The sequence below is a fragment of the Arvicanthis niloticus genome, chromosome 17, assembly GCF_011762505.2.
Source record: "Arvicanthis niloticus isolate mArvNil1 chromosome 17, mArvNil1.pat.X, whole genome shotgun sequence".
Classification (NCBI taxonomy): domain Eukaryota; kingdom Metazoa; phylum Chordata; class Mammalia; order Rodentia; family Muridae; genus Arvicanthis; species Arvicanthis niloticus.
In genome coordinates this window covers 7,744,462-7,767,965 of record NC_047674.1, presented here as the reverse complement: position 1 = coordinate 7,767,965, position 23,504 = coordinate 7,744,462, and the positions used below count along the sequence as shown (strand labels likewise).

Sequence of the window (23,504 nt, the reverse complement as noted above, 5' to 3'; positions counted from 1 at the left end):
TTTTTTCTTCTTTGCCATGAGGCAAATGCAAGCTAATAATTTCTATTCCTGTAGCAGTGAATACAAAATCAAAAGAGGCTAACTCACTGTGGTGACAACTTCAAAGGGAATTCCTTTTTGAAGTTCATTGCTCTCCTTCGCTTAGTACTGAAGCTCATCCCCTAAGCCTGCTTTCAGTGGCCTCAGGAACCTTGTGTGTAGCTTGGGCCCCATGGTAAGACCTCCAGGATTTCCTCATATTTTATTGAGATACACATAGGCTGTGACAGCTGAAGTGTCTTAGTGAGGGAGCCTGAAGGGTGGGGGGCTGACCCTCTGAGAACATGCTTTCAGGGATCCAGGAACTTTCCAGGCTAAGTTTGATGGTCCAGGTTATGTTTTGAAGAAATAAAATTTAAAAAAAATAAATAAATAAACTAAAATAACCAAAAACATAACAAAATAAAACTTGATATTCTCCTTTATCTCTTTAGATGATCAGCTTTTTTTTTCCTGAGCAGTATTAAGTGACCTTCTTGCTTTTTTTTTTTAATTATAAAACCAGGGTGCACTTAGATACATTTTTCCTGAGTAAGCAAAGGGACTGATTCTCTACTTTCTTAGTAGTTTTTCTCCTGTTGGCCTCCTGTGTTCTGATCTCTGTAGCAGAATTTCAATTGCACAGAAATAACCTCTGTAATAGACCAGTACAAGAAAGCAGTACAAAATATTTTTACAAAAAAAAAAGAAGAAGCATGGCCCAAATGACAACACTTTAATCCAATACCAAAGAAACTGGTTGGTGCTCCTGTATAAAGAGGCCTCACTCTTTATTCTCTGAAGGGTTTTTCAAATGAATTTTAATTATGTGAAGTTTTCCCAACTAGTCTCATTTCTGATCACCCTGGGAGCTATGATTTTGTCTCAGAAAAGCATCACCTGTCTCATTAATTCAACATTAGTAATAAAGGAACAAAGAGCTGTAAGGTAAAGATCAAGACAACATAAGAGATATTAAAATATCTATGTATTGTTATTTGCACTTGCTATGACATCTTTGTTCATTTATGTTTAGATGTTCAAGACAGAAAGGGGTTGTTTCTATCCAGAACATTTTGGGAGGGAAGGAGGGTGGGTAGACATGATAGAATTTGGAACCTTTAGTTTTCTAACACGTGTATCATTGTTAAAGATGTCACCCCCCTTTTTTTCCTAACATTTGTTAATGGTCCTGGCCCTTTCTATAGCTCTAAAAGGAAAATATCCATTATTCAAACTGTGGCTGAAGACAGGAGGAAAGGGATGTACTTTTCCCACTTCCATTCCCTTCCAAAGGGAATATGGGGAATTGAAATCTCTTCTGCTGGCTTTCTGAAGGACTTTTTCCAATTAGTGGGATATAGTTTATAACAATACCCTGTCTCCCTAAGGATCTATGGTTGACCTGTTCTTTTATTGAAGCAGGAAACAACCAGGACAAGATGAGCTCATGGAAGGAGAGCTCTCTCTAGAGAGAAAACTAGGAGAAGCCAACAGACTTCTAAGACCCTGAGATGGAATGGTCTATGGTCATGCATTATTCTGCATGTTCACTTTACTGCTTAGCTATGAATCCAAGCAGGAATTGTAAGCTATTATTAGAAAAGCAAGATAAATAGTTTGGGATGCATAACCTCATATCCCATGCGTTTACTTCCCATTAAGAGAATCTAGCTTCCTGCTTAAGTGGATGTCTTTAAGTACTGCTGGCTACTTGTCCATACTAACTGCGGTCTTTTATTTTTGCTTTGGGATAATTCATAAAGAAAATGCCTTTGATGTCTATAAGAAATATATAGAACTCTGTTTTGAAAATAAGTTTGCTAAACATTAACATTGGAGATTTAGATTTGATACACGTTTGTCACCAGTTACTTGAATTCCATGAGCAATGCTCACCCTCTGAAGCCTGTTTTTCCCTGTACATGAAAGGCAAGACTTGAAATTCATCTTCTCTAGGGTCTCTTTCAGCTCTGAATTCTATGACTCTATATAGTTGATAAAATACCTTGCTGTGGTTATCCATCTCTGGCCAGGCAGAGGAGAGTGATTTCTCATAAAAAGCAAGCTGAGAGCCTTATGAAGTGGTCATCCAGTTTTCATCGAGCTGGAGATTAGATTCTGATAGGATGCTGATTTTGAGCCTCCTCTAGGCTCTGAAAAAAAAATACTCTTTTCTTCCATTTCTTGACTACATTTTAGGAGTGGTGGCTTAGCCAAACGATTAGCGCTATAGTGATATCCTGGACTGAGATAAACTTTTAAGCAACTGTTATACTTTGTTATTGTATGTGCTCCTTTTAAAATTATACTTCAAATTATATTCTCCATTGCATTCACTGTTGCTAAAGTTTTTTATATGTACATACAACATTGAAAATAGAAAACAATGGCATAATGACTTACCCTCAATGTCATCTGCTATCTAGTAAATCAGCTCTCTCCATATTTTGAAATCTATTAGTTTTGGTTCATACTGGTTCCCTCAGTGCAAAAGAACAGCATCTGTGAAATATTCCTTCAACATGGATTCCTTATATTCAATTTTCTATAAATATGAAGCATAATAAATATCAGGAAAAAGAGAGAGAGAGAACTTGAAGACCGCCTCAATGAGGGGATTATTTGACATTTTAGTAAGAATACATGGAAATACGTCAAGAGACTAGCATTCAAGACTATTGCATGAATCCGGGTTGAGCCATGATTTCAGCATGACCAAGCTTAGCCTCAATGCCTTTTGCAAGTATGGAGTCTTATTGGACTAGCTCTAAGTCCAGAGCCCAAAATATAGTTGACCTCAGATATGGTCAAGAGGAACGTTATTACTAAAAGTCAGTGGTCTTGAAACGGCATATTGACACGTTGTGACCTTCTTTATAGTCTTCTAATCTAGACATTTCATTTGAACTGGACCATGGCATTTATCTCACTAGAATTTCTTTACTTCATGGATGACTCTGTTTCTGCCTAGTTAAGACTTTTTCTGAGAATATCTGTATTCAGTATCTTTAACAACAAATTTCAAGCATAAGCTTTAAATTATTAATCCATTTATTTTATGTGCATGGATGAATTCTTGAATCTATGTATGTATGCCATGTAAGAAAAGGTAAGAAACGGATCCATGATTCCCTGGAACTGGAGTTATAGTGGGTTATAAGCACCATGTGGTGGTCCTCTTAGTTGCTGAACCTCCTCCCCGGTCCTGTAATTCCTTTATAAATAGGCTTCTCAATTTTTAACATCCCTGTGTCATTTTTTTCTTCCTGTTATGAGTTAGAGAAGTGATGAACGCCTCCATTTCTACTTCTTCTATTGAAAATATTCCAAACTCGTGATTTTGAAAATGTATTTCCTTGAAGTAAAGCATTTTTATAGAAGTTTTTTTTACTATATCCCCCACCAAAAAGAAACTAATAAAATGGACTAGAGAGATGGCTTAGCAGTGAAGAGCACTTGCTGTCTCTTCTAGAGAAACCAGATTCGATTCTCAGCACCCACATGGAAGCTCACAGATGTATCTAACTCTGTTCTGGGGACTCAGTGCCTGCTTCTGGTCTCCTTGGGCACCAAGCATGCACATGGTGTACAAGCACTTATACATATATTTTTAAATGAAATAAAATTAGCTTATTTAAATGAATTAAAGGAATTAATTCAATAAAAGTTAAAAACTGAACAAATTTTCAAAAAGGAAGCATTTACCAAACCTCTGAATTTAATGGCAGCGTCTTTGCTTATCCCATTTGTGCACCCGAATTTCTTTGTGCTAAAACTACTCCTCACTGAGAACTCTACTCCTTCTGTCTTTCAGTCACACAAATCCAGAGCTGCGATTTCAGACCATTGTAGGTTTTCACTTCTCCCATGCTTTCAAAGCATTAGGTTCTATTTTTTTCTTTCCCTGAGTTAACATTTCCATCCATTCCTTCTTCATCGTATTCTTCAGTTCTAGTCTCAGAATGAGGCTGTCTCACCACTTTTCAGCCAGAATGTGATTTTGATATGCCAACTTCCTTTGCTCTGCAGTGTCTTAACTTGTTCAGTTCTGACTTCAGTTTCTTTCTGTTTTATTCAGTAAAATATTAGCGGCCATTGTATTACAGTAAACTTTTCTAGAAGGTATTTTGCATTTTAATGATGGTGTTTATCAGAGGCAGATGTTACCTATAGCTTGTGAGATAAGATGAGGTCATTCTTCCGTAGGTTAATTATCTTGTGGCCTAATGGTCCAAGGCCTAGGAGTTACAGCCGTGCAGCCGAAGGGCAGTCCACATTGGGGCATGCTGCATGTCCGTGAAATAGGCAAAACTATCTGGTGTATGAGTTTATCAGAAGACTGGGATCGAGGTTATAAAAATAACAATGAGTCACTGTGGCAGGGAAGATGTGGAGTTGAAAGGTCATGTTCACTGCACCAAACACTGGGGCTGAAATGAGAGCTGCCAAACTGCTAGGGGCCTTGAGCATGCGGCTCTTCCATGATAAATGGGGTTCAGGTGGTTTCCACTAGGACGCACACTGTGTGACTATGCAAGCACGTGGGCTCTTCAGGTCAAGCTGCAGAAAAACCTACGTGTAGGGGTCAGAATCGCTTCTATTAATCAAATCTGATTTTGCCATAATAAATAGCAGACACCAGCAATGCCTAAAATATATGTAAATATGATTTAGAAGTATTTGCTTTGAAGCAGCTTTTAGGATTTTGTTCAGCTAAATGTTATTAGAATAGATGTTATTCTACTACATAAAACAAAATCAGCATCATTTATTTTCATCAATTCTCATATAGTTTTAATTTAGCATGCAAAATAATGGGCTTCTCATTGACACTTTCATACATATATATTCTTGTACTTCATTCATGTTCATTTCCTACAATTTTTTTCTCCCTCTTCCTACCAAACATGTGTGTGTGTGTGTGTGTGTGTGTGTGTGTGTGTGTGTGTGTGTGTGTGTGGTATGTGCATGCATGTGCAAATTCAGCATTTTGCAAATAAGAAAAAACGTGTATGTTTTGTTTTTCTTCTCATTAGTGTCTTTCTCTCTCCCCACCTCCCTTCAGATTCTTCCTCTTTTTTCACAGCCCCTTCTACACTCACCTATAGCATTCATACATTTCTAAACAAAGTATAACTTTCAAAGGTTTACATTTTTAATTCTATCAAACAAACTAGAGTTAAAAAAAAAAAGATAGATAACCTAAAGGATTATCCATCATTTAAAGATAAGATCTCAGTACACAATTTAAAGCTGCTTTGACCAGGCTAACAAAATGGGAACTAATTACTTTTGTTATTGCTCAGCAACCATACAGTATAGTTTTAAAGTATTTTACTTTGCTAATTTTCCATTTGTATGTGTGGGTTTCTGAAGCTTTTTGTAAACTAGGCAAGGGTTTTACCCTGGGTCTATGTGGCATTCCAATCCCATGCAAGATTTACATTCTGTATGACAAAACTCAGTTCCTGGCTCTGGAGCTTCTCTGTAAGTCAGCGCATGGCAGAAGTGCCAAGGAGCCATAGCTTTGGTCTCCAGATGCCAATCCTTGCACTCCTATTTGATTTGGTGCTATTTTTATAACCACTGGGAAATCCTTTGTTTGTTCATATTTATAATACATTATTATATTATAGTAGAACCAATTTAAACTTATCCCTGACCAGCTTACAAACAAATGAGACTCAGACTATGGTTATTTCATTTGGCTTTGAACATGACTCAGAGGTAACCCCTAATATACTGGTTTTTTGGTTATTTTATTTATTTACATTTCAAATGTTGTCCCCCTTCTTCGTTTTCCCTCTGCAAACCCTCCATCCTGTACCCCTCCTTTGCCTCTATGACAGTGCTCCCCCACCTACCACCCAACACCCACTCCCGCCTCACCACTCTAGCCCTTGTGCTAGGGCATCGAGCCTCCGCAGGACCAAGGGCCTCCCCTCCCATTGATGCCAAGGCCATCCTCTGCTACATATGTAGCTGGAGCCATGGGTCCCTCTGTGTATTCTCTTTGGTTGGTGGTTTAATCTCTGGGAGCTCAGTTAGTTGATATTGTTCTCCCTATGGGGTTGTAAATCCTCTTCAGCTCCTTCATTCCTTCCCTAACTTCTCCATTGGGGTCCCAGGGCTCAGTCTGATGGTTGGCTGTGACTGTCTGCATCTGTATTAGTCAGGTGCTGGCAGGAGCCTGGTATAGCTGTCCCCTGAGTGGATCTGCCAGCACCTAATCTACTTTTTTTTTTTTTCAATTTTTTTACTGAATATTTTATTTATTTACATTTCAAATGTTATCCCCTTTCCTGGTTTCTTCTCTGGAAACCCCCTATCCCATCCTTCCTCCCCCGATCTACTTTTCTTTTTTCTTTCTTTTTTTTTTTTTAGATTAAATTTTATTGGATATTTTATTTTCATTTCAGATGTTATTACCTTTCACCATTTCTCCCCCATCCATAAACCCCCTCTCCCATCACCCCTCCTCCTGCTTCTCTGAGGATGTGCTCCCACACACCTACCCACTCCCCCCTCCCTACCCTTGAATTCCTCCACAATGGGGTATCCAGCCTTTACAGGACCAAGGACTTTCTTTCCCACCTATAACTGCTGGCCCAGCTACCTCCCCTGCAGTGACCACAAATACTGCTTGTTTCTCCTGGCCACAGGCTCATGGTCCATCTACTCTCATGTAGCCTTCTCTGTCTCCTCCTGGTCCCTCCTCTCTCCTCAGGCTTCTTCACCCCCAACCACATAAATCAAAACCCACCTACCTCTAATCTCCCCAGTAATTGGCTGTAGCCAATTTTATTTAACAAGTAGTTCTAAATTAAAGAACAAGATTTACACAACAAAAGCTTGGAAACCTGAGAATTCTGTGGGAGATCTGAGTTTGGCTCTTAGAGCCTGCATAAAGTTAAAGAATTGTCTCCAGGAAGAAGTTGTCTTCTGTAGTTCTGATACACCTCCCTAGACACACAGATTCTCCCTCTCCTTCCCTCTCCTCTCCTCTCTCCTCTTCTCTCCTCTCTCTCTCTCTCTCTCTCTCTCTCTCTCTCTCTCTCTCTCTCTCTCACACACACACACACACACACACACACACACACACACATACACGGTAACAACATATTTTAATGTTTTAAAATATAACACTTAATTTGGGAAAAAATTATGTTAAGAGGGTTATAAACATCCTTAACATTTGCTTCTAATTGATGTGCTTTCAGAAAAGCTACAAGTGTGGACACCTCTAATGCACACGCTAAGGGGAGTATGCATCCTTTCATTACCCCTGGCAATTGCTGTGTGCCAAGAGGCCTTGAGCAGCAACATTCCTGATACTCTTGCTTGGTGACGTTTTTAGCTGTAAAGCTAAAACTTTTCTGTGGGTGTGTACTTTGGGATAACTTTCAGAATCTTGTTCAGCTATTTTTTTTTAGTAGTTCTTAAATGTCTATTTAATTTTCAACATTAAAAAATGTAAAGTGGTGATAAAGATGATGTGCCAATTTCGTAATAAAAGTCAGACTATGATTCACTCAACAATTTCAGGCACAAGGTATGGAAAGTACAGAAGACTGTGCATCATGCACAGGGTACTTGTTGCTTGCATTTATACTGAACAGGGGACAAGGCTTTTCCTTCAAACGTTGTAATTAAAATGAAAACTACTAGGAAAGAGATATTGCCCAGTGACAGAATACTGGACTCGTACAGGCAAGACCTTTGTTTCCATACCCAGTTCCACAAAACAAACAACCACCAAAAACTATTAGACTTGACATTCAGTAGTTGGTGATAATGTGTAAGTCCCAGGCACTGGCTACTTGGGCACTTTACGTTTCCCTGTCACTTATGGCTTCTTTGCACACAGCATAAAACAGATTCTGAAGCCACACTGTGAGCTCTCAGCTTGCAGACATTCTACAGCCCATGTTTACTGGGATTCCTTGACACTGACCCTCTGGTCCCACAAGTATACCGAGTCCTTCTGGAACCCTTGACCATCTTTCTACCTGTAGTGTTCATCACCATATCTTGTGGCTATGCCATTTCACCCCGATCTGGGCTCATGGTATTTTTCTACAGACCAATCAATCTCACATTGTCTTAACCAGTGCCATTTGGTATTTGCCTTTCTGTACCTCTCCTCCATTGTGTCTAAAGAAACCAGTGAATCCTCCTTCACTGCCTGCTAGCTACAGCCCAGGGCTGAGTGCTACACGTTGCTCAGTTTTAATTGAATGAAGATGATTGTCATTTCTTAAAATAACCTTTAAGTTCACTAGAATTTTCATGCACATGAAAAAAATGCTTCCTGCAATTATCTAAGCTAATTAAGTGAGTCCCTAGGGTTTGGAGTTCATCTGCTGTGAATGAAGGTCTACTTTAACCGTTCTCTGTCAGTCACCACGGGTATGCACATGTTTCTCCATGAGATCGTCAAGTACTCGTTTTGAAAGTAATACAGACTAAGTATGTTTATTAAGTTACATGTAGTTCATACAAGGAAGTCTCTTCTCAAAAGTTAGTGTCCTTATAAAATAAGTGAAGGGATCATAGTCATTTGTTATTTCCATTTTTAAAAAAATAAACAATGCTTAAGATAAGCCTGTGTTCGTTACTCCGTATTATTATTTATCTGCCTCATTCGTTAACCTCTCTTTAAACTCTCATTATTTTTAATTGAAAATAGCACTTTTTCATATAACAGATTGCAATTAGTTTGTCTTTCTCCTCCCAGATCCTCCCCAACTCATACAACTCAAGCCAGCCACATCCTTTCTTGCTCCCTCACCCCCCTCTTGAAAAAAAATGAAGATATAATAAAACAAAAGAAGGGAAGCAAAGGCAAAACACTGACACACACACACACACACTTTCTCACACACAGAGAAATCCCATAAAAAAACAAGAAACCATATTATGTATCCAAAGGGGGAGAGGGTGGAGGAAGAGAAAGGAGGGAGGAAGAAAGGAAGAAAGAAGGAAAATGTCTAGACAAACTCTTATAAGAAAGAAAAAAGAAATTTCAACAATACCATTGAGTTAACTTTGTATAAACCAACTACTGTTGGGCATGGGGCCTGCCCTTAAGTGTGGTTTGTATGGTCAGAAAGACTCCACTGGAGAAAACTAAATTTTCGTTGCAAGCAGTTATCAGTTGGAGACATCTTCTAGTTTAGGCTCATGGGCTTGTGTCCACCTCCCCTCTCTGTTCTGGGACTCCATCTGGCTTAGATAGACCCATGTTGACCCCCTTCAGAATGCCATTAGAGGTGTGAGTTCTTATGTGCATCAGTCTTGATTTGTTTAAAGAGCCTTATTTGCTTGGTGTGGTCCACTTCCTCTGACTCTTACAATCTTTCTGCCTCCTCTTCCTCAGAATTCCCTGAACCCCGAAGGGAAGGATTTGATGGAAACACCCCACTCAGGACTCAGTGGTCCAAAGCCTCTTGCTCTCTACACATGATCCAGTTGTATGTTTCTGTATTAGTTCCCATGCACTACAAGAGGAAGCTTCTCTAATGATGGCTGAGCAAGACACTGATCTGCGTATAACAGAATGTTGTTGTTACCGCTACATTCCTTTAGCAGAATAGTTTTCTGCTTTTTGGTTTTCCTCCAGGCCCATGGCCTATTTAGTCTCAGGTACTATGACACATTAGCATTGTCAGGCATGGGTTCTGTCTCATGGAGTGGGTCTTAAGCCCCATCATATAGTGGTTGGTTAATTCCAAAGCTTTTTTGCCTCTGTTGTGCCAGGATAACTTGAAGGCAGATCACCACTGTAGAGCAAGGGATTTGCAGCTGGGTTGGTGTTTACTTTTCTCCTTTAGTACAGTGTAGAGTACCTTACAGTATCACAAACACTAGTCAGTAGAAGTGAAGGCTACAGGTGGACATGAAGCTTGACTTCTCCATCTTCACTGAGTAGAGTGGGTATTGTATTCAGTAATAGGGTCTTATTAGCAATTAGTGTAAAATAATCAATAGCCTTGGCAATGGCCTGAGCGTTTGTAGGTTTTCAGGGGGCCTCCTTGGTCAATAACTTGATTAGATATAACCCATTCCTGGCATTAAAGGCTTTGTTTATGTGCCTTAAATTCTCACTCTTTGAAAAGCACTTAAAATTATTAAGAGAGGGAGGGAAGAAGAGAGGGAAACGTCTGTGAAATTTTTGTGAAAATAGTACTTCCCAGAAATTGATTAAGAGGACTAGACAGAGATATCTTTGTAAAACAAAATGCCAACAAATATATTAAACACTGTCTGAGTTTCTCTTCCTGTCAGTGTGATAAAATAGTCTGGTGAGAGAAGCCAAGGGATGTGGAATTTATTTTAGCTCACAATTCAAGGGGCAGACCCTCATGGCAGGAAAGTCGGAGCAGCGGAAGCCTGACACAGCTGTACATATCAATTCACCAACTTCTCCCCGTGTTTCTGCGATAAAAATGATGAGAACTCAGCAACCAGTTGCTTCTGTGCCTCTGTGTGTGCTGTCTGGGTACAAAATGGAGTCGGGAGGCAGTTTGTATTCACCCTTGTGATGCATTGGTGGTTGTGTGAGCCGATAAGCAGGAAAGCTCTGATGAAGTCCTTTGTAAAACAAATGTCACACAATTTGATGTTTTAAGTAGTACTGGTTAAGTGTCACTTAAAGCCCACTGGTTTAAGATCTGTTTCCACATGTTCATATTTAGCATGTGTTTGTGTGTTTTTTTTTTTCTTTTCAGATAATCACAAAGACTGCTCTGGCGTGTCCTTACATCTCACACGTGTGCCGTAAGTGCCTCCATGTTTTCTAGATAAGATCTTAGAGTATTTTAGTTATCTGATATAGAAGATTAATTAACCAGAAATGACTGGCTCAAATCAGTATTATTATCACAGTGTCAGGGCTCTGGGCAGCTGTCTTAGGAAAGGCCTCAATGAGAGACTGTATGGGGGTTCAGTCATTGTTACGTTCAGTCATGAAAGTGTCCCATCCAATAGCTCACACAGCTGTCAGCAGGATTCACATCTTTGCTGGTTGTTAGCTGAGGCTTACCCTCATTTTTTTCTCTCTTTACAAAGTGTAGACAGTTCAAATGACAATAAGTTACATGGAAGGAAGTTCAGCAAAGAAGAAGAGTGAGTATAGGGCAGGGAAGGGGGAATGGAGACAGTGAGGAGACATGGTATGGGATTGACAAGACCAGCATATGCAGGGCTAATGGAAATTTAGGGATGATACAGTTGCATCAAACATAAACTAACAACAACAACAATTAATAATAATAAAGCAAGGGCTTATTTGAAAGATGGTATTTGAGCTATTTGTTACTTAACTACATAATCTTGAAATGTAATAGCATGCCATTGCCTTGATTATATGTGTTAGATATCACTTTCTACACTTACATTGCCAACAGCCAAGGGACAGAACATTAAACAAGAATGTGTGTGTGTGACAACTTTTAATCACATCAACCCTGTTAATGTCTCCAAAGAAGCATCAATTATAAAGGAAGGCAGTAGGATGAGCAGAAGAGGAGAGAAGGAAAGAGGGAGGAGGAAAGGAAAGAGAAGAATGAATATTGGAGGGGATGGGAGGGGAGGGGAGGGGAGGGGAGGGGAGGGGAAAAGAGAGAAAAGGGAAGAGAGGGATCAGTGAGGAGACATGCTCTGGGACTGACATGTCCAGGGTGTGGAGGGCTAACTGGAAATTCAGGACAGGTGGTAGGTGGGGTTATTGAGTCCAAAGGCCGTTTATAAGGAGAATTTCATCATTTCAAGGGAGCTCAGTCTTCTTTCTTAGGACTTTCAAGGGTGGGAAGAAACCTACTCAGATTATGGAGAATAATCTGCTTTATTGACTGTTTAATTTTAAGTGTTAACTGCATCAAAAACAACAAAACCTTTCCCAGTAATCCCTACCTTGGCATTTGACTGAAACAGCAGGACCCATAGCATAAACAAGCTCCCATGTAAAAATAGCCATGGTAAGCCTTCACAAAAATGAAACCAATTATTAAGAAAAAATAATATATTCTATCTCTTTATATACATTATATATAGTGTGTATGTATATGTATATATATTTTTTTAATTTTAATTTTTAGACAGCCTTTAATTGCGGGCATGTACCTTATGATGTCTGTCGACACTGTTATACCACCAGGAGAGAAAGGTGAGTAGTGGCCTCTTAGTATTTACTATTACCTCATCAACTAACCTCTAAAAAGAGATATATAGTGCACTCCATGAACTTATAAAGTGGTCACGTTTATATGCATATCTGAAAAATAAATCAGTTCTTTACTGTCTTTGGGTTTTAAATAGATTTTAAAAAATCATTATAAGCCAGTAATTTATTGGTTTTCCAATATTTATTTATAGATATGCCAAAATGGAGGCCCATGGTTTGCTGGTGTGTTGTATAAAGACTAATTTTATTGTACAAATCAGCTATTAATTATGTACATGTAAAAAATTAAACTGCATAATATACAGCGGTATAGACTATTATGTTGAAAAGCTTCAAAAAAAATCAAGAGGCTGGAAAAATCCAACATGCCTCAGCTTTAGTAGTTAGATATACTAACTTCCTTAGTTGCAAAATAGAACTATCACGTAATTCTAAGGTAGAATTAACCACAAGAATACATACAGCATCATTGAGTCAACAAAAATATCACAGTGAATGTGGTATGTTTGTTTGAGTAAGGATCTTTTAAAGTTAATATTTAGTATAGTTTATCTATTACTGTTTTTAAAATCTACTTTAAAGTCATATTTATTTAATCTTTGTTATTTGCTAGACTGTAAAAGAGGAAAAGTATATAGAATGGGCCTGTTGTAAACATGAGCTACCAGTATAGTGACTCTAGGTACTTATATTCAATTTTTAAATTTCCTTTTTGCACTAACATAAAGACAAACTTAATCTTTTCAAGGGAATGAATTTCAAGAAAAAGATAACAAACAAACCATGCCTCCGCCTTTACACAGAGTACTTTGATTTGGTCCTTATCATTCTGTTATTGAATAAAATAAAAGTTTGGATGGAAATAGGATCCAAATATACAGTATGGAAAATATTTGAAGAAATAAATGTGAGGCCAGAGGCTCTTAACACACATTAGTAAAATGTGTGGCACAGAATAAGTGATTGATGCCTGCTGGGTTGTGAGTGACCATCTCTTTCACAAGAAAGCCGAGTGCTAGAACCTGAGGCTACCTCACACATACTTTTAACATAAATAAATAAGTAAATAAATAACAACTAAGGTGTTTTCCAGCTGCATCGTGAAGTCTCTCTGTGCCTTTGTCCCCACAGTAGTGAACTCTGACATTTCCTGCCATTACAAAATGTATCCGATGCATGTGTTTGCCTACAGAGTCCACACTCACCGTTTAGGTAAGAACTGAAGCTTTATGGTAAATTGTAAATACTGCCATGTTCTCACTGTTACTGTAAATATAAAACTCTGGTTATACTACACCTTAAACATGTCTTATCGAGTCCCTTGAATCCTTAAGCTGCTTCATTAAGATAGTCAGCAGTTTGAAATCTGAAAAATAAGTTTTATTTTTGCAAAAAAAAAAAAAAAAAGTTAAGTATTGCATGTGGCTTTGGGTTTACGAATCGTTTATTACAGTGCTCGATTCTGATTTGTGTTCATCAAGGTAAGGTAGTGAGCGGATACAGAGTGAGAAACGGACAGTGGGCAGTGATTGGACGCCAAAGCCCCCAGCTGCCACAGGTATGTAGAGTCTAATTTAATTCCAAGAGGAAAGAATTTCTTTTTAATGCCTTATATAAGACTTTTGTGAATTTCCCTAGGATCCAGAAGTCTCTGACTCTGTCTTCACGATATCTACATAATATAACTTTCTGTTTAGAATTTCCAGTTTAATGCCTCATCAGTTTTCTCAATGTGATGCCAGGACTTTTTTACTAAGAAGTATTTTTATGAGTTCTATGAGAATGTCATATAATGTGCCTTGATCATGCTCAACCTCCCCACTCAACTCCCCACAGGTATACCAGACCTTCCTACCCACCCAACTTCAAGTTCTTTGGTTTTTTTTTTTTTTTTTTTTTTTTTTTTTTTTTTTTTTTTTTTTTTTTGCCGTAAAGTCCCATTTATATTAATGTGTACTCTTCTGAGTGGGCCCTACCCAGGCGCAGGGTCAGCTGAACCAGGAGTCACACAATTGGTGAAAACTGACTCTGCTCCCAGCAGCCATCAAATGGTAGTCCCTCAGTTCGAGGAGAGACTTCATGCCTACCTCCCCCACCTCCATTCTAAGACTTTGGCTTGAGCTTGCACGAGTCTTGTTCATGTTTTTATCTCATATGTGCAGCTTTTATGGTCTGTCCAGAAAACATCGTTTCCTTGAAGTCACCCAACATCTCTGGCAGTCACAACCTTCTGCCATCTCTTCTGGGGAGGTCTGGTATGATCTGGACATCCTGGTTGGGGCTGAGCACTCCAAGGTGTCTCCCTCTCTGCTTATTGACCACCTGGGGTCCCTGTGAATTGCCATCTGTGCAAGACAAAGCATTTTGATGAAGGCTGAGTAATGCACAGATCCATGAGCATAATGACATCACTAAAAAATCATCTTAATATGATGTTAGTATTTTCCACCCTATCATCATTCAGCCCATTTCAGAAATCACTTTTTCCAGTCTCACTGGAGGCGGGGAGCTTCATAAACAGTGTTTGTTTATTTAAAACTCTGGCGCTTGTGCTATAGTTTGGAACTGATGAATTAAGAGAACTCATTTTATCAATTATGTTTGAAATGATCAGGGGAGCTCTCTTTATGTCTGTCTTCATTCTTCCCACCCACAATGCTCCAACCCTCACATTACTCCAACACGTAGTTCTGGGGATTAGTGATTTTAACTCACTGTTGCATGTTGTCTTTGGGGCAGGCTTTCTACCCTGTGGAGCATCCAGTGGATGTTACTTTTGGTGATGTACTGGCAGCCAGATGTGTGTTCACAGGTGAAGGGAGGACAGAAGCCACCCACATTGGGTAAGATTCTGCATTTCTCCTATTCAGTTATAGCAGGTTAAACCATGCTTCTGGGTAACAGTTATCTCTGTGAATGAATTAGACACTTTCCCTATTGTGAACCATTGTGTCAAACTAACATTGTATCACTCCCTAACTGATTGCTTTGGGAAGCCTCACTCGTGAACATTTCTTTCATTTGAGTCCCTCTTGCACTCACTTCAACCTTAAGCACACTAACACCCACTCACATAATTCTCTCAGTGTGCTGCTTTCCAGTCTGTAATTCTCAGTTGCTTGTGTCCCGAGTGAGTACGTTGTCCCTCCCGTTTCCAATAAGGGATGCCAAGATATAACTACTTTTCAAAATGCCAAAACTCCTTCAAATAGTTCTAATTTGTGTCATGAAACACGTTGACAATTTCTAAAGCATTAAGGACTCCTTTAAAAATAAACTAGAAATTTAAAATGATAGGCAAACTTTTGTGGGCTTTCTGTTAGAGAAGAATGCAGGTGCCTCCTTTCCGTGTGGAACTAGATTCAAAGATACTTTCTGGGTGCACTTGGAAGCTTGAGAGAAGTTACAGAAAGTGAAGATGGTAAAGAAAGATTTTCAGAAGAGTAGTGACTGCCAACTAGGAACCACACTTGAGGGGAGAAAGGAAAGAATGGAGCATTTGACAGTGGTTTTCTTAGAAGATGGGTTTCCATCTTATTCTATTTTTTAAAGTTCTTTTTATTTATTCATTTTTATTGGCTATTTTCTTTATTTACATTTTAAATTTTATCCCCTTTCCCACCCCCCCATGAAACCCACTAGCCCATACCCCCTCCCCCTGCTTCTATGAGGGTGCTCCCCCACCCACCCACTCCTGCCTCCCTGCCCTGGCATTTCCCTACAGTGGGGCAGCTAGCCTTCCCAGGACCAAGGGCCTCTCCTCCCATTGATGCCCGACAAGGCCATCCTCTGCTACATATTCGACTAGAGCCAGAGGTCCCTCCATGTGTACTCCTTGGTTGGTGGTTTAGTCCCTGGGAGCTCTGGGTGGTCTGGTTGGTTGATATTGTTGTTCTTCCTATGGGGTTGCAAATCCCTTCAGGACCTTCAGTCCTTTCCTAACTCCTCCATTGGGGGCCTCGCACTCAGTCCAATGGTTGGACTGTATTTGTCAACCTGGGAAAACTATCAATTTGTATTAAAGAAGAAGCTTTGAAGCAGCTTCCTGTTGTATTCCTTAAATTTTTGGAGAAGACTGCAGAAAAATCAATAAACTTATTGACTTATCGTAAAGGACAATAGGACAATATAGACACAAGCGCACTGGAAATCGGGAACGGGTCGTGCACTCTGACAGTCTCTGACACTTGAGGTAACATGATCCAGCAGGTATTGATTAGCTGCTCTCCGTTCTCTGCTCTTGTGGGGCCACAGGAATAGTAGTTAAATGCCAGAGGTTATTTTGTTAACCTTCTCCGATAGTAAAGAAAGTAGTTCAAAATAAACACTGTCAGAGCACTATTGTGTATCGATTTGCAAGCTTGAATGTGAGGCAGGAGAGTATTTTAGCCTCTGGGACCTTAACCTTTGGGTAAGGGGGCATCATTACACCCCTGGCCAGACTGTATCTGTGGAGTGAATGTCTTCTCCGAGGTAATTTCAGCCATAGGCGTCAATGGCTTGTTATGGTACCAGAATGAGAAACACAAGTGGTCCCTAGAGACATCTTTCAGGTTCATGAGTCTAGAATAATTCTCGTCTTTGTAAAATTGTACATTTTGCTTTGAAATAATACTCTAAAATGAGGATATTACTCTATCCTTCTGTAACTCTCTTGTGAGATAAAGTAAACACTATTTTAATACAGTTTAACTAGAAAGGGATTATAGCAAATTAAGTTATTGGACGAGTCTGAATTTTGAATGTTTAATTTATACTACTGATATAGTTTTTCCAGAATAAACTAATAAGATGTGTTTGAAGAAATCTAATGGTGAATAAAATTTTTATCATAATGCATATTATATATGCATATAATGTTTCATGTGCCTTTTAAATTTAGAAAAAAAACTGTCTACAGTGTTTCTGTGTCTTGTACATTAACAGGTGTGTAGTCTCCAGAGTACAATAGGATCACAGCTGAAAATGTAAATGGCAAAGAAAAAAAAATTTCTTATTAAATTATTCTTTGTAAACCTCCATCTTTCTCTCCTCCGCCTAATACACACACACAGAGAGAGAGAGAGAGAGAGAGAGAGAGAGAGAGAGAGAGAGAGAGAGAGAGAGAGAGACAAGCTCACTGGATGTAGGTCTGATCCAGAGCTTGAAGCGGTTTGGTACAAATCATAGTTGCTGCAGGCTAGTTGGGAACCCCTTGACATTCTAAAAGAATCGTCAATCTGACTTTGGAAGCATTTTGCCCTGTACCACCCCTGAAACCATGCTGGCTTTGTCCCCCAAATAAGATTTTCAGTTAAGTGATATTTTACATAAGCCAAGTTAGACTCTTGTAACCTTAAAGTTTTAAGGCTAGAGAAAAGTTTCCTTAGATGGAACAATCATAATTAACTATCAAAGGGCATTTTAAAAATGGAGACTTAGTTTTCATATTAGAGAGTCATTTCAAAATATCGCCATTGAGAACTAGATCCAAGTGTGGTGCTGCACACCCACTGAGGCTGAAACAGGAGGAGCGTAGGTTTGAGACCTTTCTGGGATACGTGGTGAGTTCAAGGCCAACCTTGACTCTGACTTCGATTCATTGGAAGATAATATCTCAAAACAAAACAAATAGGTTGATTTAACAATCTGCATGTCTATTATGAGGGAATAGAAAAGAAAGTGTGGCGTATTGCACAGTGGAACACTGTTGCTCAGCCTTTAAAGGAAAAGGAAAACATTGATTTGTTACAACATGAATGAATCTGACTTTGTGCTAAGTAAAGTAAGCCAGGCACAGAGCAACAAATACCAAATGGTACTACTGTTTAAAATATTCCACTTATTTGTGCGTGTGTGTGTGTGTGTGTGTGTGTGTGTGTGTTATATACAAGCACCTGTGTTATTCCATATGTACGGAAGTCAGAGGACGACTGGGAGGAGTCCATTCTCTCCTTATACCCTGGGTCCATGGGATCAAACTCAGAACCTTAGGCTTGTTGGCAGGTACCTTTATCCGCTGAGTTGTCAGGGCAACAATCTTACTTTTCCATGTGCAATCTAAAAATGCGGACAAGGTAGAGTAACAGTTAGCAGGACTCAAAAGTAGAGATAAAGTAGAAATAAGTGGAAATGGTTGAAGAGTATACATTTTTAAATAGACAAGAAAATAGCTTTTTTATTTTCTGTTAGACAACAAAGTGACTATATACTATATACTATATGCATACATACATACATACATACATACATACATACACACACACACATGTGTGTGTGTGTGTGTTAAAATAAATGTATTTCAAGTACCTGAGTGTGAGAAGGTGATAGGTCTACAAGGTGACTGATCTACCAAAGTATGTTCTTTGTTATATGCACATGTGAAAACATAATATTGCTCCTAATACATGTCACTAAGATTTGTCAATAATAACTAGTGTTAAATGTACTTTTTAAATAGTTCCATTTAAGTCTAGATAAATTAACAGATGTACTTAAGGATAAAATGTTACACATAAATATATATGTATATATATTTATCATAAATTGTAAAATAATATATCTTTAAAAAGAAACTGCATAAAATATACATTGTTGCAGTAAATCTGTGAAGAAGCAATATTTTATGCCTGATTGTGGTACATATTTTACATTCAATGAGACACTTCTCTAAATTAATCTCAAATGTTTAGCCAAGTTTAAACAATTAGAATCTATTTAAGTCAGTCAATTAAGCCAATTAAATCAGATAATCACCCCAAAATTTTTAGGCTACATATCTAAATCTTGATGTTTACCAGGTAGCATTTACCTGTTTAGTCGACTCATTGGTCATATTTTTGCTTAAAATGTGTGATTTTGTGACAATATAAACAGAGGATAATAATGAAAATGTATAGAAGATATTTGTCCTAAACAAACAAAGCATGTTAATTACCTTTTTAATTCATCTGTCACTGTTACTGTATCACATACAAAGTAATGAATGTCTCTTGTGACATTTTATACATGAGTACAATACAATAGTATACTCTGTTCATCGTCACCCCATTTCCTTCTCTTGTCTCCTTTCTCCTCCAGTCCCAGCTCTCTTCCAAAATAGTCTCCTTTCTACCTCATGTCTTTTTATTAATCATCAATTTAAGTGCAGTATTTGCAAAGTAGAAGGAATATGATAAATACTTACGCCCATTGCGCATCTTTAAAAGCACTTAGATTTCATGAAACAAAATCTTTAGCATCTCATATTTATTTTCAGAATAGTATGACCCATTTTGGTTATACTTAAACCCAGCTTCTGTTGATGATAAGAAACAGGACTAGAGGAAGATACCATTGAGTTTGCAGAGTGTCATTGCCTGCAACCCCAGCATGACCTACAGGCATGGGGGTTTCCTAGTGATTCATTTCAGAATCTATGGCACATTCTTAAGTCACCATTATGTACCTTTTGATTAGAAAATATTTTTATAAAAGCCTCCATGAGACTGAGGTAGATACATAAATACAAATGAATAGTTTTCAGAAATACCACCGAAAACATATGCATTTGAACTAAATAGTGATTCAGCAGTATGGTGTATCAGGATCAGTGTCTCAGAACATGGTAAATTACAGGCAGTTATTCAGCAAGAATATTCTTCATTCACCATTCATTTCTTGAGGTTTTCTGTCTTTCCAGGCCCATCAAAACACATCAGATTTAAAGCTACTAATATGAAGTGTGGTAGTGTAAAGGCTTCTGTTGTAGGCTCTCCTCCAGGACCCATGGCTTCAGCAGCCATTTCAAATGTATGACTTTGTACTTTCCAATGCATAACTTAGTCATCACTTTCCTTGCCTCCAGCACTGATGTAAAATTACTTTAATCGGTGCTCCTTCCTTATTTTATATTCTAACCTGTTACCAATTGCCCTCTCACTGGTTTCCTGGCAACGGGAGTAACTTTTTTTCCTTATCACTGGTTGGGCTGATAATTCTTTTTAGCAAACATTTCACACTTTAGCTCCTTGTTCCCAGATTGATTACCTTTTTATGTATATAGTCATATCATCTGCAAATAAAGATAGGGTGGCTTCTCCCTTTCCTATTTGTATACAATTGATCTCTTCCAGTTGTCTTATTGCTCTAGCTAAGACTGCCAGTACTTTATTTAGATATGGGGACAGTGGACAACCTTGTCTTGTTCCTGGTTTCAGTGGAATTGCTTTGAGTTTCTATCCTTTTAAGGTTGATGCTAGCTGTGAACTTACTGTACATTGCCTTTATTATGTTGGGGTAGATCTCTTGTGTCCTGTAATGCTTACCTTTATATCGACCATGACAAAAGGTACAGTCATTGGAGAGAAAAGAGCCCCAATTGGGAAAATGCCTTCATAAAACAGGGCTGTAGGCAGCCCTGTAGGGCATTTTCTTAATTAGTGATTGATGAATGAGCGTTCAGCCCACTGCCAGTGGTGCTATCTCTGGGCTGGTGGTTCTGGGTTCTGTAAGAAAGCAGTCTGTGCAAGTCATGCAGAGCAAGCCAGTACACAGTACCCCTCAATGGTCTCTGCATCAGCTCCTGCTTCCAGGCTCCTGCCATGCTTGAAATCCTGCCCTGACTCCCTTAAATGATAGACTATGTTGCAGAAATGTATTTTAAATAAACCCTTTCCTCCCCAACTTGCTTTTGATCATGGTGCTTCATCAAAGCAATAGTAACCCAAACTAGGACATATCCCTAGTCTCTCCAGGATCTTATCACTAAGGAGTGTTGGATTTTGTCCAAGGTCTTTTCTGCATGTAATGACAGTGGGATTTGTTGTTTGTTTCAGAATGCTTGTGTGGATTACATTTATTGATTTACCTGTGTTAAACAATCCCTATCTCTCTGGGATAAAGCCAACTTGATCATAATGGATAATCTTTTTGATGTATAATTTGATTTATACATATTTTATTGAGAATTTTTACATTTATTTTCATTAAAAATATTAGCAAATATTATTTTTAGTTGGCTCTTTGCATGGTTTTGTTGTCAGGGTAATAGTGGCTTCATAGAAAGAATTAGGCAATATGCCTTCGATTTTCATTTTGTGGAGTAACTTAAGGAATATTGGCATTAATTTTCTTTGAAGGTGTGATAGAATTCTCTGCTGGATCCATCTGACTCTGGCTTTTGTTTCTTTGCTTGTTTGGTTGTTTGTTTGTTTGTTGTTGTTGTTGTTGTTGAGAGATTAAGTCATTGTATTCATTTCACTAGGGGTTATGGGTCTTGTATTAGTCAAAGTTCTCTAGAGGAATCAAACTTCTAGAGTGAATCTATGTTTATATTAAAAGGGAATTTATTACAAAGGCTTACAGGCTGTGGTCTGTCCGGTCCAACAATGTCTGTCTGCTGATGGAAAGTCCCAGAATGTGAGAGTGGTTCAGGATCTGAGGCTAGATGTTTTTGCTTGTCCTCAGTATCCCTTTGACTCTCAAAGAATAGGCTCTCTTACCAATGAAGGAATCATAGATGAACCTGCCTACAACAGAGGGCATGCAGGCTAAAACCAAAGGAAACTTCCTTCTTCCATGTCCTTTTATTATGGCACCACACATTTCTTTTAGAGCCCATAATTTTCTGACCAGCTCTAAAACTGTTCAAAGATAATTTTGGATGGTGTTTTGACACTGTGGAGAAGTGCACAGTGAGCAGGTGTTGGCTTGGGGTTGCTTCACTTCAAGATTTGCTTTTATTGCATGGAAAAGGCAGTTAAAGTGACATAGATCAGATTTTCAGTAAGAAGCCAAATGATTTCCGAAGCATACGCAGAGCTTGTCCTCCTTGCGAGAGCTGATTCCCAAGGTCTCACAGGAGCCGTACATTTCCACAGCCTTCAGGAATCACATCCTGTTTGGAAAGGATTTTTATTTTTTTTCCCCCTTTCTTGCTGATGTCATCTGTGTTACTATGGAAAGGAATTGATTGCCGCATGACACTGCTGGAAAAAAAATCAACACTGATGAATTTCTCTGGAGCAAACAGTCTATGTTTAGAAAGCTGCTTTTTGGTTAACCTTGCTTTAAAAAAAAATGGTTACAACTAATAACCAAGAAAATGTTCTTTATCCAGAACTAAGTTGCTATGCAAGCCTGCTGAAGTGTGGATGGATACAAAGCCTTAATTACCATAGAGAGACTTAGATACCTGGTAGTCTGGGTTGCAGGAGGAAGAAAGCATGCTTTGTAAAAGGATTGGGTGTTATTTCTAGAACCTGGAACTGTTTCCTTGGAATTGGCTGTTTTATTCTTTTAAATATCTATACTCGGTGTTATCTGTCAGCTGTACAGTACTACCTGGGTAGGAGGCTTATCCCTTAGAAAAGGTTACTCATATTTCACTGGGAATTGCTGCTGGCCATTCTTTTGTTCCTTGCTACCTAGCTCCAGTCCCACCGTCAGCTATCAGAGATATACTTATGATGCTTTAGGAGTCATATGACCATAACAAGGTGGCAGGGAATCCCAAACAAGTTTCTAGGCAACGGACAGTAAATGTGCTTGTAAGTGATATATAAGATTCCTATTGGAGTATTTTTACCATCTGTCCTTTTTTTGTTTCTATTGGTTTGATAATATACCCTGATTTAAAACAAACAAACAAAAAACTAGCTTAGAAAAGAAAGGGTTCATTAGCTCTTGATTGCAGGTTACAGACCATCTTTGCAGAAAAGGAAAGGTAGTTGAAAATCAAAGCAGCTTGAGACATCCATAGTCAAAAGCAGAGAAATATGGTTGCATATATCTGGGCTCCACACACCTTTTAGCCCAGGACCCAAACCCAGGGAATAGTACCGCCAGTGTTAGACTGGTTCTTCCCACTTCAATTAAAGAAATTGACCAGTCACCCACAGTCAAGCTGACAGGTGAATCTAATCTAGATCTTTCTCACTGAAACACCTTTCCCAGATGTCCAACAGCTTTTACTATCCACTTGACACAGGCTAAAGTCATCTCAGAGTGGAGACTTAGCTGAATGATCACCCAGGTCTGATTAGTCTAGTGTCTTGCATTTGGGAAATTTTCTTGATTCCTAGTTGATATAGGAGAATCCAGCATACTATAGATGAAACTAAGTCTAGGCTGGTGGCCCTGAATTTTTAAGAAAGCTAAGCTTGAGCCACCAGAGAGGGTCCCTCCATTGTGTCTTCTTTAAATTCCTCCTCGAGCTTCCGTCCTGACATCCTTTAATGATAGATTGTAACCTGTAAGCTGAAATATACCGTCCCCTCCCCTATTTAGCTTTTGGTCAGGGAGTTCTCTTCAGAACAACAGGGACGAAACTAGAACACCA

At 38.7% G+C, this 23,504-nt stretch overlaps 1 protein-coding gene across 11 annotated transcripts in view; it reads left to right on the top strand.

Moving 5' to 3' along the window:
• Window positions 1-23,504, top strand: part of Pam (peptidylglycine alpha-amidating monooxygenase) — a 281,891-nt gene that overhangs the window by 195,271 nt on the left and 63,116 nt on the right. For all 11 annotated transcript variants that reach the window (XM_034521200.2, XM_034521206.2, XM_034521205.2 and 8 more), the window contains exons 8-12: window positions 10,752-10,800; window positions 12,120-12,187; window positions 13,337-13,417; window positions 13,687-13,763; window positions 14,945-15,048. In XM_034521200.2, coding sequence (XP_034377091.1) covers window positions 10,752-10,800; window positions 12,120-12,187; window positions 13,337-13,417; window positions 13,687-13,763; window positions 14,945-15,048 — 379 coding nt within the window. The remainder of the gene's footprint in view (window positions 1-10,751; window positions 10,801-12,119; window positions 12,188-13,336; window positions 13,418-13,686; window positions 13,764-14,944; window positions 15,049-23,504) is intronic.